General features: G+C 38.3%; 1 protein-coding gene across 1 annotated transcript in view; it reads left to right on the top strand.

The window, feature by feature from the left end:
* Positions 1–13,627, top strand: part of LOC140166248 (cleavage and polyadenylation specificity factor subunit 3-like) — a 34,151-nt gene extending 20,524 nt beyond the window's left edge. Inside the window, 7 exon segments of the mRNA XM_072189654.1 lie at positions 3,694–3,900; positions 4,801–4,947; positions 5,829–5,981; positions 7,056–7,364; positions 7,805–7,892; positions 10,609–10,769; positions 11,359–13,627. Coding sequence (XP_072045755.1) covers positions 3,694–3,900; positions 4,801–4,947; positions 5,829–5,981; positions 7,056–7,364; positions 7,805–7,892; positions 10,609–10,769; positions 11,359–11,448 — 1,155 coding nt within the window. The 3' untranslated portion in view covers positions 11,449–13,627.
* Positions 13,628–16,748: the final 3,121 nt, after the last annotated feature.

Genomic DNA, 16,748 nt, shown 5'->3' on the forward strand with positions numbered 1-16,748 from the left:
ACAATATAGAACTTGATTGATGTTTCTTTTGTTACATACAACCATATGTTTCTCAAAACACTTCTAATTTTAGATTTAAATTTTCTGATCATTCAATATTGTTCAAATTTTGCTAGCCTGTGCTCTAAATACTTATTAAGGAACTACAAATAATATTTCAAACTTGTATACATACTTGATGGTAAGGCAGTGATGGCTGATACTCGCCTGCGGATTGTGACCCTGTAAGTACTTGCTGCCTTTTGTGCAGCTCACAGACTGACAGATCACATTCCTACCCCATGTCTCATTGTGCAGCTCTTCCAAGGCAATCCACATGCATGTGGAACTATTTCCAAGAGTCCAAGGTTTCATCAGAGTTACACACTTTCTGTCCAAGGCCAGTTTAGAGGTAAATATTGCTGGGAATTGGATGCGGTGAGCTGGATCCAGCTGTTTAATCAGTTCTGAATTCCACAGGCAATGTGGAATGTTGGAGCACTTTAGTTGCTCTCCATAGTCGGACACTTGAGGGGAAATCCCCACATACGCAGAGGAGCCCATACAAAAATCCGCTGCCTGAAGTAGCTTGTGCATGGTTTAGGAGGTGAAAAAGCATATGTAGGTGGGGTGAGGGACTGGAAGAACCAATTCTGTCCAAATGTGTTTCTAAACTTTCCCTCGCTGTCGTACAAAACCTGGGCCACCCATTCCCAGTCTCCTTGGTGCATCACAGTGCGAAACTGGTTTGGGAGCAATGGATCTGCAGTGTGAAGAGTGAAGTTGCAATCATTAGAGAGAAGAGTTGGAATTTTAACTTTTGACACCATAATTACACCACACAATATAGAACTTGATTGTTGTTTCTTTTGTTACAAACAGCCATATGTTTCTCAAAACACTTCTAATTTTAGATTTAAATTTTAAATTTTCTGATCATTCAATATTGTTCAAATTTTGCTAGCCTGTGCTCTAAATACTTATTAAGAAACTACAAATAATATTTCAAACTTGCGATGTAAGCATTAGCAACGTCAACATAAAATACCCTATCGGACCATCAACTTTAATGTTAAATTTGACATACACCAAGTGCTATAGGTTCTCCTAATGATGACAATACTGCTGTAGATCGGGGATTAGTGCATCTTTACTTGTTTTGGTCTTGTGATAGCTGCATTTGCAGTTGATCTTGTATCCAAACAAATCAACTGTTATGGTACTCCTTTGCAGGGGACACTCATCTATCTTCTTAAGTTCTAGCTTCCACTTCTTTCAACCTGGTTTTTGCCCAGTTTTGAAACGGTATGTTCCTGCAGCATATTGGAGCAACACTTGCCTCCATTTGGTATCTGATTTGCCTGTCTTAAGCATACCTGTAAGGCTTCAAATCCTTCCCTCAATGTCACATGATTGGCTTACTTCCCTGAAAGTAAGCAACTTGTGAAATATTCATTAAACTATTGAGAAATAATAACACCATGGGGAAGCATTAATTGCTCATGATTATATTACAAGTTTCCCTCATCAATCAATTTTTCCCTCTAATGACTTCTTGTAATAAATGATTATCAATATTTCAGTTAAAACTTCCAATTTATATTGTTTTTTAATTTAATTTAATAAATGAGTGGCTAGCTATAGCTTACACCATGCCCCGTCCACACCAGTATACGTCTAGGACCTCGTCCCTAGAGTTCCACACATGGTATATCCTGGATACAAGGCAGGTGTTTCTCAGTGCTGGATCTCCCTAATATGCTGCATGCTGTTGGCACCAAATGTGGATCCCACATTGCATGCAGGAGGCTCCCTATAATGCAATAGGTTACCTCAACTCCATGGGTTCTCCTTTCATGTCTTATCATATCAGTCATTTTCAGGCTGGCAGATATTTGCTTTTTTTAGGGTTCCTGGCCACTAATTTCCTTTTCTGAGACTGCATGTCATCCTGATCCCACTCAAAAGATACAATTGGAAAGCTTTGAATAGAATGTACCATAGAGTGGATGGTGTTCTGTGGTTATTAGTCCTGGATGAAGTGCCAGACACCTAGCCTCACTTCACATTTGATGTTTCTGACCAAGTGCAATATATGTGCTCCTATTCCTCCTAATGATGACACTGCTGCTCCAGGTCGGGGATTAGTGCATCTTAACTTGTTTTGGTCTTGTGATAGCTGCATTTGCAGTTGATCTTGTATCCAAACAAATCAACTGTTACGGTACTCCTTTGCAGGGGACACTCATCTGTCTTCTTAAGTTCTAACTTCCACCTCTTTGAACCTGGTTTGAAATGATATGTTCCTGCAGCATATTGGAGCAACATTTGCCTCCATTCGGTATCTGATCCAGATTGGGGATTAGTTGCATCTTTACTTGTTTTGGTCTTGTGATAGCTGCATTTGCAGTTGATCTTGTATCCAAACAAATCGACTGTTACGGTACTCCTTTGCAGGGAACACTCATCTGTCTTCTTAAGTTCTAACTTCCACCTCTTTGAACCTGGTTTTTGCCCAGTTTTGAAATGATATGTTCCTGCAGCATATTGGAGCAACATTTGCCTCCATTCGGTATCTGATCCAGATCGGGGATTAGTTGCATCTTTAATTGTTTTGGTCTTGTGATAGCTGCATTTACAGTTGATCTTGTATCCAAACAAATCGACTGTTACGGTACTCCTTTGCAGGGGACACTCATCTATTTTCTTAAGTTCTAACTTCCACCTCTTTGAACCTGGTTTTTGCCCAGTTTTGAAATGATATGTTCTTGCAGCATATTGAAGCAACACTTGCCTCCATTTGGTATCTGATTTACCTGCAACAACAACAAATTATTGATAATTTTAATCTGAAATTGTCAAAAATTTGCCTCTTTAAAGCTGAAGTTTTCAAATATAATCGAAGTAAATAACTAACCTTTTAAACTTGTATAAAGAATATTAAATGAAAACAAAAGAAACAGAAGGATTAAACTTAAATAGTACATCAGAAATATTTAGTACAGAGTTACAATATGCAAATATTGAGTGCTCATGCGGGCGATAGTATACAAATAGTGACAACTATAATTGCTCCGAGGTGATCTGAAGTCCATCCTATTTTATATAGTACAGTTACAGTACTCACCGCCTCATAACAATTATTCTTATATAAAATAAAAAAAGACAAATTCCTAGACGACTAATATCAACAGCGCCTGCAACTGCAGCCAACATTCCTGAAGTGTAGGATCGATCATTAAAGCAACATGTAATCCGGTAGTCGAACAGATGGTTTATAACCCTGGCTTCCTACCTGTGCTGAATGCATAATTCCCCTGGGCATATTTGCCCATATAATCTGCTCAGAAGGAATTCGGTTTTGCCGATTTTGGCACTTTCAATCATGCAGTCGACAACACACAGGAAATTTGTTTTTACTGGCTGGTGCCAATATTGCGCTTACTTTGTTTTGTTACGAAATTGGTGGGGAGTATGTTAGGAATCAGCAAATAATTAGTGGGAACGTTTGAATTGTGTGCGGAATGGTCAGAATTGTAGGAGTGTGGTTCGGAATTAGGCTTTTTAACTTTTAGCTTTTTAACTTGAGCATTTTGTTTGAGCCTGGTCCCATCAGGACCCAAGTGTGTCTCCAGACGGAGTGACTCATTTAAACAAACAAACAAACAAACCATTTATGTATTGCTTTATAACTGAATTTTTCCCTTCTTTCAGATTGCAATCAACAATCCATTTGTATTCAAGCACATCTCCAACTTACGAGGTATGGATCACTTTGACGATGTAGGGCCCTCAGTGGTTATGGCAAGCCCTGGTATGATGCAGAGTGGTCTCTCTAGAGATCTGTTTGAAAGCTGGTGTACAGACAGAAGAAATGGAGTCATTATTGCTGGTTACTGTGTAGAGGGGACACTTGCTAAGGTGGGTATTGAATTTAGGGGAAGGGGTGAGGGGAGATGTCATAGGCCAGTTATGGTGGTTATGGCCAGCCCTGGTGTGATGCAGAGTGTTCGGTCTAGAGATCTGGTTGAAAGCTGGTGTACAGACAGAAGAAATGGAGTCATTGTTTTTACTGTGTGGAGGGAACCTTTGAAATGTGGGTATTGAATTTAGGGAGGGGTGAGGGTAGGATGCAGTGGCCCCACGTGGTCATGACCAGTGTCTTAGCTAGTCACCCGTCTGGTCGTCATTTTAGACGGGGAGTTTGTTCCTGGGACAGGCAAAATTAATGCCTTTGACAGATGCTACATTATAATTGTAGTCGTTTAGAAAGTCTATCTATTAACCTTTTTAGTAGACCAGGTTTGTTTAACAAGGCTATAGCAGCTCATATTTGAACTCTTTGAACCCCCAATGGGCTGTAGAAGTCTGGTAAATGATTAAAAGGTCAAATTGGGACAGGCAAATTTATTCAGATGACAGGCAAACCCGAATTTCTAGCTAAGACCCTGGTCATGGCCATCCCTGGTATGATGCAGAGTGACATATATCTAGAGATGTGATTGAAAGCTGGTGTACATGCAGTAAAGAAGTTTGTGGAGTCATATAGGTTACTGTATGGAGGGGAAACTGTGCAAGTGGGTATTGAATATACGGGGGTGAGAGGCAGATGATGCAGGGTGCTATGATACAGAGCATCCTCATATCCTAATGTCATGTGTAGGTGGCTCTCATTCAAATAAGTCTTGCGAAAACAGAAGGAGAAAAAAACTGTCAATGTCACTGTCAGAAAAGAGGTTCATTGTTCAAGTGAGTGAGTCAGAAATTTCCTGTGAACATTTTGTTTCATCTTATACTCATCTTTCTCACTTTATCTTGCAGACAATCATGTCATCGCCAGAGGAGGTTACAACAATGAGTGGTCAGAAGCTGCCTCTTAACATGTCTGTAGATTACATCTCATTCTCAGCACATACTGACTACCAGCAGAGTAGTGATTTCATCAGGCAGCTAAAGCCACCACACATTGTAAGTGGTAGGAATTTGCACAGATTTTTTTTCTGTACAAATAGACCAAAAAGTTGATGATAGAACTACCCATCCAGTTTGTTGGTATTCCTCAACTTTACTCATACATGTATTATAAGCTCCTGTCCAGTCATGGTGATAAATTCAGTGAAGTTCATTGCTAGGCAGCTGAAACCAGCCATGCAGTTAGTATGTAGGCATGAGAATTTTCAGTTTAAAAACTGAATTAATTTTTTTTTTGGTCAAAATTTCTGCAATTTTATTTAATTTCAGCCTGCTTTTGGTACTTTTTGCCCAATTTCATGTGCATTTTCATTTTTTTCATTTTTTTAGGAAAGTGCAGTCTCATGCCTTAGTATGTTCCATAATTAGGCAGTGCCTGTGTAAAAAAAAGGGTTGATTTGATTCAGGCCTTTTCCCATACCACACCTATCATACGCCCTCCGATTATTTGGTTTATCCTTAGTGTAAGAGAGCATGAAATACAAATAGGATTAGAGTTAGGGTTAGGATTTAGGGTTACAGTTAGTGTTAGGGTAGGATTAGGGTTAGGATTAGAGTTGGGATTTGTTTGGTATTCTCTTACACGAAGGATACACCTATTATTTTGAGAATGTTGCATACTCACAGAATAAGGCAGCTTGTGGGTGGCATACCTTCTGGGTGTTCTTTTTTTTTCGCTGAAAAATAAGGGTCTTTTCAATATCTTGAGAGTTTGATTATTTTGTTCTTTTCTGTGTCAAGAAAAGGATGTTTAAACCTAGAAAAAAATAAAAATGTAAATATGCAACTTATTTTATTCTTTTCTCTGTCAAGAAAATTATATTTGAACCTGGAAAAGGAATAAATACAAAAGTAAATATGCAACTTCTATACTTCAGATTTTAGTTCATGGTGAGGGCAATGAGATGATGAGGTTAAAGACGGCCATCTTGAGAGAGTACGAAGATGATCCAGAGTATCACATCCAAGTACACAACCCCAAGACCACACAAGCTGTTGAGTTGTACTTCAGAGGAGAGAAAATGGCAAAGGTATGTATTCTATTAGTACAGACAATGCATACATTTTAAAGAGATTATATTCAAAGAGTACCAACTCAAAATTACGCTGTGTGTAACGCTATGGTAAATACACCATAGTTCAGTTCGGAAATCCCGCCTTTAAATAGGCTCACCCCTGTTGCAAAGGTAAAGTTCAGGGCAGGAAAAAACATCAAACATTGTTGATTCTAATTAATTCGTGAAACGTTCACAATACAGTACTATACGAAAAACAATTTAACATTTAAAAGTTCAGGCCAGGAGAAAAACATCAAACATTGTTGATTCTAACTACCGCTAAGTCGGCAAACGTTCACAATATACAGTGGAAACTCATTAACACAAAGTTGTGCGGAATTCAAATTTTACTTCTTGTTATCAGGAGTTCGTGTTATCCAGTTCTAATAACATGTGAAATGTATGCTTGGGAATATAAAACATACTTCTTGTTATCAGGAACTTCATGTTAAGAGGGTTCGTGTTAATGGGTTGCCACTGTAGTATTATTCGGAAAAGAATTTAAAAGCAAAATTTTTACATATTTTTTCATTCAGGGATGGTAAATAGTGTACCTGTGACTTTTTTGGCATTTCATTGAACGATAATTTGCATTCAAGCTCGAGGGTTGCCAAGATTTATCCAATCTGCACTAAGCATGCATTTATGGCACAATCTTAGTCAGTGGGAGTGGTCTAGTTTGAAGACACATAATCTGATTGGACAATCGCATGATTTCGGGTGCCGTCTATCAGGCCGTAAACGATCCCACGTCATCATCGTAGTGGATACCTGCTGAGTCGGCATCCAATACTCAAAATATTAGACCTGCCTATCGTCTATCCTATGGTAGAGGATAGTAAAACCAAAAACTCCTATCGTGTATTCTCTAAACACATTACATGCAGAGTGCAAACAATTTTTAAAATACACACTTTAAATCATCCTTTTGATGGGTGTATAGCAAAATTATCCGAAGGTACACTATTTACCCTCCATGAGCGACACGCAGACATGGCAGAGTTGATAATCTTTGGTTCAACCTCATTGATGTTTCCTTTTCTGCAGGTCATGGGTAGCCTAGCAACCAAGAAACCAGATCAAAGTACGAAAGTGTCAGGTATTCTCGTCAAACGAAACTTCAACTACCACATTATGGCGCCATCAGACTTGCCAGAATACACAGATCTCACCGTCGGCACGGTAACACAACGGTTGAGTATCGCTTACCAGGCTCCATTGTCGTTACTCATGCATTACCTGACCCAGCTCTCCGGGGACGTGGAGTATGTGGAGATCAACGACAAGCCAGGATTGCGCATATTTGGGAAAGTGACTATTATTCATGAGCCGACCAAAAATATGGTCGTGTTAGAGGTATGTTTGTTTGTGTGTGCATGTCACTCGGCAAGAGATTGATTTCTGTGTGCATAACTCTTTAGGTATTGTCTGAATGTGAATGTGAATGCATATTTTGCTTGTTGAGTGTTATAATTTAGTATATGTACAAGATGTTAGATGAATATTCAACAGAGATATTAAGGTCGTGTTTTTACCCCCTTGGTTGCTACAAAACCTTGATTCCGAATGAGATAAGTTCATAATAGCAGTAATAGCCACATCATCAGCCAGATTTTCTACACTTATGTTAGTTGATGGCCACTAATTTAAGTGAAATGGGAAACAATAAGTCATTGCCAGAAAAAAATACAATGGCACTGTGAAAAACTCCTGACCTTTAAAAGCAAATTTTATTATTGAGATAAAACTATCCAACTTGCACTTGTAACATAGTGTTGTTTATTGTTTGATTTCAGTGGTTAGCCAATGCAGTCAATGATATGTATGCTGATGCAGTGAGTGCTGTCATAGTCAGGGTAGCTACAGATCCACAGGCACAAAAATGTAAGTTTGACTATGTATTTTTTGTTTCTTTGCATATGTTATGTGTAGTTTAAATCGTAGTTTCTGTTAAGCACATTGGGGTCGTTTGACTGAATGCGCTTTATAAGCATGCCATTTATTCATATGGGATATGAACTTAACTGAAATATACCCTGCCTATCCATTACGTCTATATATGTATATAATGCCCCTATAACCAAACCCAAACCCTAAATTCATATCTTCCTTAATCCCAGCCCTACATGTACCTAACCCTAAATTCAAATATCCTAATGGGAGGGGGGGCAGAGTCTTAGCCAGAAATCAGAAACCACCCGTCCAAGCAGACACCAAAATTTGACCCTCAAATATAAAACAACTTGTCTATACCCATGCAAGGGCCACAAGACCTTGGGGGGGGGGGGGGGCAATGTATCTCCCAGCTTAAAATACTGGACAAAATTGACAGAAATGCGAGGTTTGTACGATCCTGTAGGCATAATTTTTGACCATAACCATCTGAGCCTTACATTTTTAACAATCTTTTCAGGAAGTTTATAATTGGGAGTGAATTTAAATGAACATCATTTACTTTTAAACAAAATGTACTTCATATCTATCTTCCAAGGATGTTATTAGTTTGCACTGTCATCAAACTCTTGGGAGATATCGCTCATGAGAGTTAGCAGCTCACTCTCACTCAAAGCCTAACCATAACCATAACCCTGCTTAACCCTGATCAAAGCATCTTACTATAATTCACCAGAATCTGTCTGTTTGTGTGTTTGTGTGTCTGTTTGTCTGTCCGCCTCTTTTCTCGGCGACACCAGAATCTGTCTGTTTGTGTGTTTGTGTGTCTGTTTGTCTGTCCGCCTCTTTTCTCGGCGACTGGGGGTCGCGCGTTCCTCAAACTTGGTGGGTGGGTGCAGCTTGGTATGAGGAAGAACGAGTTTATAATGGTTAGTGGGTCAAGGTCACCAAAGGTCATCCAGGGGTCAAATTAGTAAAAACTGTTTTTCTCTGAGACTGGGGTCGCACGTTCCTCAAACTTGACGGTGGGTGCGTCTTGACCCGGACAGAACAAGTTTGTATTGGTTAGTGGGTCAAGGTCACCAGAGGTCATCTAGGGGTCAAATTAGTAAAAACTGTCATATGGGCATGCAACTTGGTGGGTAGGTGCATCTTGACTTAAGACGGAACAAGTTTGTATTGGTTAGTGGGTCAAGGTCACCCAGGGGTCATCTGAGGTCAAATTAGTAAAAACTGTCGTATGGGCATGAAACTTGGTGGGTACAGTCAACATTTAGAGTCAAATTTTGGACGGTCATTTTGGGGTCATCCAAGGTCAAATTACTAAAAACTGTTGAATGAGCATGAAACGTGGTGGGTACAGTCAACATTAAGAGCCAAATTTTGGAAGGTCATTTCGAGGTCACAAGGGGTCATTGAGGTCAAATTAGTAAAAACTGTCCTATGTGCATAAAACTTGGTGGGTACAGTCACCATCAGCCAGGTAATCGCGACAGCCGAGAACCGCCAAATACGGGTAACCGCCTAGTAAACCATAATTTAACTAAATATATTATAGTTAAACTGGTTCTGCTAGGGCACCGGCAGCTGGGTTTTGAAGGCATCCCTCTCTCTAGTTTGGCTTGTAATTTGTGTACATCCATATCAAAATGATGCACTTGTCGGCTGTGTCTCATTTCACATAATAGCTAGGAATGAATACTAGACTCATCTCAAGTGGAAGTCACTTCAAATCATCCCCAAGTCACACGGTTAAAGACTGTTCTCTGTATTCCTAAACCATGTGACTTAGGGATGATTTAAAGTATCTCCACTTGAGATGAGTCTAGTATTTATTCCTAGCTATTATGTAAAAAGAGACATGTGTAGCAGCCGACAAGTGCATCCATCGTTTTGATATGGATGTACACATTTAGGAAATTGTTTGGTTTTTGTTACTGCGTGATGGATGCACCGATAAAGTTTCAACTTGCCCTCCCGTAAATTCATATAAGCCTGCGCTGGTAGCACATTGTGCAACTAGCGTATGTGCTGCATCCAACTGTGTGTACTCCACTCTATATGCACAATGTTACAAGTCTCATTCTTTTGCCAATAAGCCAAAGAAACTTTATATTTAGGGATTCAATCATGTTTCACTGTTGTTCATCACCGATTAACAATGATGCTTCCGCGTCGTCTGAGTGGTTTACTTTGCGAGGGCAGCTTTAGCTGTCTGAGCGAAGTAAATCACGCAGACGCGCTGGACGTGAGTTGTTAATCGGTGATGAACAACGGTGAAACATGATTGAATCCCTTTCAACAACGAAACAAGCTAAAGATGTCTAATTCACATGTGTCTTTCATTCGGAATGTCTGTTTGTCATTGCCACTCAACCTTACAAAAAGATTGCGGTATTTCTCTGTTGATATCAGCAATAAAACTAAAGAATAAAGCCGTAATATTTAGCTGCTACCGCCAACATAAGAGAGTTCATGTTTACGCATATGTTCCAGGCATGACTAATTTTACGCGCTTGTTCGTAACGTGTACGCATAACCTTGCGTTCGCGTATACGCTACTGAACTGTGGATTCATCACAGATTAACAATGGTTGGCTCCTGTACAAAGGTATAGGAAGAGTTGTTGAAATTACAGTTTAATAATAGGGTTGTTAATCTTTGAAGTACTTGCTTAATTGTATGTAACTTTTTTTGTATTTTATAGTAAAACATCTGCCACCCAAAAATGACCCACAAATCTTCAGTGATAGATTAATGAGACTGCTTCAAGACATGTTTGGTGCCAAAGCTGTGTTCCGTGGAAGTCTGGAGGAGCTATCTGTCAAAATTGAGGGCAAAGAAGCAACTATTGACTCTGACACATTGGTAAGTATTTGGAATGGGCTATTCCAGTTGAGATCCATGCACACCCTGTGGAAGACATGGTCTGTAGGGCAGAATAAGGGGAAACCAGGCATGAGAGAGGCTTTGCTTGAAAAAAGCTGAAGTAGAACAAAAAAAGCTGAAAACAGTGTGAAATTAGCAAAAAAGACCCAAAATTGGGCTGAAAATAAATAAAAATGTGTAAATTTGAACAGTCAAAAAGCTGAATTCAGCTGAAAAATCTCATGCCTGGGAAACACATTCATCCAAAGATAACCAAAAATATGCAAGCAAAAAGGTTAAACCTTTCACGCCATCATTTAGAACACATAGAAATCTGGAGAATGATTTCTCATTTTTTTCTAGATTTCTAAAAAAAAACCTCCTATGTGTCTTTGGCCCTTCAACATGTTTAAAACCAAACTGCAAATAAGTTCATACATAGGAGGTTTTGCTTAAACATGTTCAGGGGCCAAAGACACATAGGAGGTTTTCCCTGCCCATGGACAAAATGCAGTTAAATTGCTTCAAAAACAAATTGCTTGTGGCTTACGTTAGTCTGATACTATTTTTTGTTTGTTTCTGTCTGTAGGAAGTGGTATGCACAGATAAACCAATGCATCAGATGATTACATCCGCCATCCAAAGATTACACAATGCCGTAGAGCCTGTGCAAAGTTAACGATTCACCACATCAGCTATCTGAATTAAGTCAGGGATGCTGAATCCTGGTATTGACGTTGTAAGGGTCCATGGAGTGTCTGTGGTGGTTCAGGGATGAAGGTCTGATGATTACATCAGCCACCCAAAGATTACTTACTGCTCTAGAGCTTGTGCACAGAACAGTTTAATACACCACGTCAGCCATCTGAATTTAGTCAAGGATGCTGAATCCTATTTGTGACATGATCTTATCCACTCAGACCAAAGTTGGACATTTTGAAAATTGAGTTATTACACTCCCTGATGTTGAAATCCCAAAAATCCATGGCATACTTGGTTGCAAATTATGAACTTTTACATGTCAATTTTCGTTGTTTTTTTGTTTTTGTCTATATATTCCAATTTCATTATTGCAGACTTTGGTCTGATTGGATCAGATGTCGCTTATGCAATCATGACCAGTCACATTAAGGTTGTAAGGAGACAGCCCCTGTGGTGGTCCATCCGGTGAAGGCCCAAAATATGTTGTTAACACTGAAATAACAGTAAAATGTTGTTATGTAACTTAACATTTTTTTCTGACCACCTTTTCTACCCTTTTACGTAAACCTTCTGTGTTTGCTGGTACTAAGCTGTGGTAGTTTCAAAATAGAATCGGCTTATAATAATAGGCAAAAAAACCAGAACACTTGTAACATCTATGTATTGATAAAGAATGGCGTGTACACAGTTGGGCGCAACAGTTACGCTAGTTGGTGTGTTGCGTAATGCATGACTGCCACATGCTTATGTGAATTTATGCAAGCATTAGTTGAGACTTTATTGACACTTGCAGTAACAAAAGCTTGATGATTTTCGCCTATTATGAGCCAAATGAACTGAAACAAAAATTGAACTAAAATATTTTCAATTGGAATTGGGGTATTCCAATTGAAATCCAACTGGGATTTATAACGTCAAATTAAAGCTAAAATTATCATGATATAAATTCTGAACATTGTACTCTTCCTGACACTGTTGTTGAGTCACATTTATTGATTTCTTTATGCACACGCAGGCACATAGCCGCTCAGGACCAGGGGAAATGCACCCCAGTTGACAAAAAGGTCCACTTTTTGTGAAAAAATTTACCCAAAAAGTTACAAATTATAAAGAAAACCGTTCATATTAGCCTGAAAAAGTCAATTTGGGTGATTGCATATAGCAAATTTATTTAAAGGAAGTGTCCGGCAATCACAACATTGTGTCTTATATGTTAGAAAAATAATTATCAACACGAATCACATGGTTTTATTTAAAACAAACTCATATTAACCATAAAAGCGAATAAAAACAGTCATCTCTCAACACGCAATATTCAAAATTCCGCGCGAAATTTTCTAGAGCAGTGACGTCACGGTTATATGTGCTCAAATGTCATCAGGCTTCATTGAATTATTAGGACGTCATTGCTCTAGACAATTTCGGCGCGGGAATTTTGAATATCGCGTGTTGAGAGATGGCTGTTTTTATTCGTTTTTATGGTTAATATGAGTTTGTTTTAAATAAAACCATGTGATTCGTGCTTGATAATTATTTTTCTAACATATAAGACATAATCTTGTGATTGCCGGACACTTCCTTTAAGAAAAAAGTCCACTCTTTGGAAATTCCACAGCCCTCCACAGAAATGTTGGCTACGTGCATGTGAACTCATAGATCATACCGTTATAAGTTTGGCAGATTGCCGAATCCGGATTTGTCTTTTTGTTAATCACGAATTATTTTGCATTGGAGAACAGGCGATCAACACTTAAGCTTAATAGAGGGTAGCATATCAATTTGTTTAAGTGTTCAGCTTGATAAGTAAGGCCTAAAAACAGGATAGCATACAGGGTTTGCTAATGGTGCGTGGCATCACGGCTGCAGCTGATCACTGTTAAAAAATGTATTTTTATAGAAAATGCTGCCCTCTGGAGCTAATGTGCTAGTCCCTTGTTCTCCAATTCAAAATAATTCATGTGTAACAAGAATTTAACAAAACGACAAATCTGGATTTGGCCGGGAGTCTTACGAACTCAAAACGATATCAGATTATTATGTGACAAACCTCTTACCTGTATGCTTTGTATTAAAGCTGTATTGTAAAAACACTGGTTGTTTTTACATTGTCTTGTGGCAATAAAAGTAAATGCATTACCATCATATAGTTACTCAAATTGTTGTGTTTTACTTCTTTCAGTGAAGCAAAATCTAAATGAATATATCGCAAATGGTCTTCTGTCAACCAGAAAGACGTAATGAACTCTGAATAATGGATTATTTTCCATATCCAAAAAGTAACATCCGATTCTCTGAACGAAGCACATGTTTCTTTATAATGCAAGGGATAATGCCCTGTACCATAATGATTTGGGCAGAATGCCAAAGAGCAATTAGATTTTGTTAAAATCATGCTACGCACGAATTCTCTTGAATTTGAGGATATGGATCAGATGGCAGAGATAGGGCAGCATATCAATTATTTAAGGGATGGGGTATGAACGTTTGGACAGTATTTATTGTGGGACATTAGAGCACATCAGACATATCGAATTGCATTCTGAATACGAAGAATGTCCTGATGATATCAAATAATTTTGATTTTTTGAAATTCGCAATGTAATACACATTTAATGGCAAATGATTAAAAATTGATATTTTTGATATTTAACAGTACTCGAAGTAAACTTTATAAATCTGATGATTTATACTTAAAGTGTATGTAGGTGGGATGAAAAGCAGACGATCAATTGGAAATTTTGACCTTACGTATTGAAGATATGGATTTGTTAAAAAAAAAAAAAAAAAAAATTAGGGCTTTTTGGGAAAAAATCCGTATCTTCAATATGGAAGGTCAAAATTTTCAATTGATCGTCGGCTTTTCATCCCACCTACATACACTTTAAGTATAAATCATCAGATTTATAAAATTTACTTCAAGGACTGTTATATATCAAAAATGTGAAAAATACCAAATTTTAATAATTTGTCATAAAATTTGTATTATACCGTGAATTTCAAAAATGAAAATTATTTGATATCAGAAAGACATTCTTCGTATTCAGAATGCAATTCGATATGTCTGATGTGCTCTCATGTCCCACAAAAATACTGTCCAAACGTTCAAACGCTCATTCCAGATCCCTTAATGGGGGAATTTTATTTTATCAGCATGATAAAACATGTTGCAGAAGGCAACATTGTATTTATTTATTTACTCAATTCACCCAGGTTTTACCCCATAGACATTCTGTGTGTTTACACTGAGCACTTTAAGCATATTACTTCCAGGGCTTCAAGGCTCCTTGGTTTCATCAGACGTCTTGTTCGCTGTAATGATGATGATATCCTTGTTAGGCTTTACAATACATTTTGCCACCCCATTCTTGAATACAGGGCCCCAGCTGGGATTCCGCATCAGTCTGGTCATCTGAAAAAACTTAGGGGCGAGTTGCCTTATAATGAGCGCCTCCAAAGTCTCACCTCACTGGAGAACAGATATACATATCTTGCCATTGCCTATGTTACCAAGTGTCTCTGTGGTGTGTACGACGTTGATCCCTTCAAATATATCAAGATTAATTTGCATCATGCAGACACTCATTCAAATGCCAGAACTGACAGTTTTAAATTAAGTTTTTAATAGATTTCCTGTTTATTTTGACAATTTAAAAATAAGGGTTGTGGTGTGTACCGGAAGTACTGAAAATGTTTTTCTGACCCCCAAGCTGCTTTTAAGGTCACGATGTGATACATGAAATGTACATAAAACACCCAGCAACCGTTAACTGTTGTGTTCCACTGGCAGAAATACCGGGTGTCACACCGCATGGTCTGCTCTCGAGGTGGATCACGGTTGCCGGGTGTCCACACCGCATCACTCTGAACCGATCTGTTTCCACTGAGCAAATTAACCGGTAACACTCTAAACTAAACCGCATTATCCACCAACCGTTCCCCAGTAGAAACACGCAGAATGTGTGTGTTGATATGTCAACACCTGTATCACTTATGTGGAATTAGTGGATGCATCAAGTAAATACAGTGCCAAGCCATGTGAGCCATCCTATTTCAAGAGAATTCATGTGTAACATTAATTTGAGGCATCAGTGACACAAAGACGTAAGTCTATTTTTTGCGAAAATTTAATTTTGATATCAAAATTTTCAGAAATACAAGCACTTTCCAATATACACACAGGAGTAACTCCATTTAGCCCCCATTGAAATCAATGACCAGTGAAACAGACTTATAACTACATAAGTCAATGTGGATCATTATCTTTAAACTCATTTTTCTCAGATGGAGTTACATCTTTGTGTCACTGACCCCTCGAATTTGCAAAGAGACGAATCACTATTCATCATTATACCAAACTCAACAATATAAACCCAGATCTGTGATTAAGGCAAAACAAGTAAACACTTTTGTAAAAAATGACCAGCATGCAGTGCTACATGCTAGGATTACTTTCACATACTTGATACCCTAGGGTCAAAAGAGACTAACTCTTTTTTTGGGCTTTAAAATAAACTTTGTCATTGCAAAAAGAAACACTCGCCACATTCATGTTGGTCACATGCATAATTTTTATTTGATCTCAAACATCCAATTTAAATTCCGAACATATGCTGCACACCAAGTGACATTTGTTATTTTCACACTATACAAATACTAGATTGTGCTATTCCAGTTGAATGCATACACCCCTTATTGAAGACATGATCTTAATCTCCCATGCAGGGAGAGTGAATTTCAAATTGAGTCACCTGAAAGGTTGACTCCCATTTGAAATCTACACCCTTCCCCTGTGTGTGGAAGATATGTCTCCCATAGGGAGTGTATGGATTTCAACTGGAATAGTCCCTTACCGTAAATCAGTCCTGTACTTGTAACTTGGAAGTGCTTACCACAACTCACTGGGTGCGAGTATACAACGTAACCATGATTCAAAATCAAATTGATGGTTTAAAGTTCTCCCGGGTTCATCACTATGCAGGAGTCACAGCGATATCACACAGCAGTTTTATAACTATCCACAGTGTAATTTAACCATTACCAACTTCAAAGTAATGTGCCATATTGCCTTAGCACCAAAGCTGCAGCACCCATATTTATCCAACAGTCAAATATGTTGAAAAATCACTCATGAACTTTCATGTTCATTTATTTATTCAGGTTCAAATTATTGTTAAATTATTCAAAATACCATAACATATTTGAGAATAAACATTAACTGCTACGACTGGTGCACTCAGCCAGCAGTACTAGTGTACTATTAAAACAATAGGCAATATT

This window comes from Amphiura filiformis, chromosome 12, assembly GCF_039555335.1.
Source record: "Amphiura filiformis chromosome 12, Afil_fr2py, whole genome shotgun sequence".
Classification (NCBI taxonomy): domain Eukaryota; kingdom Metazoa; phylum Echinodermata; class Ophiuroidea; order Amphilepidida; family Amphiuridae; genus Amphiura; species Amphiura filiformis.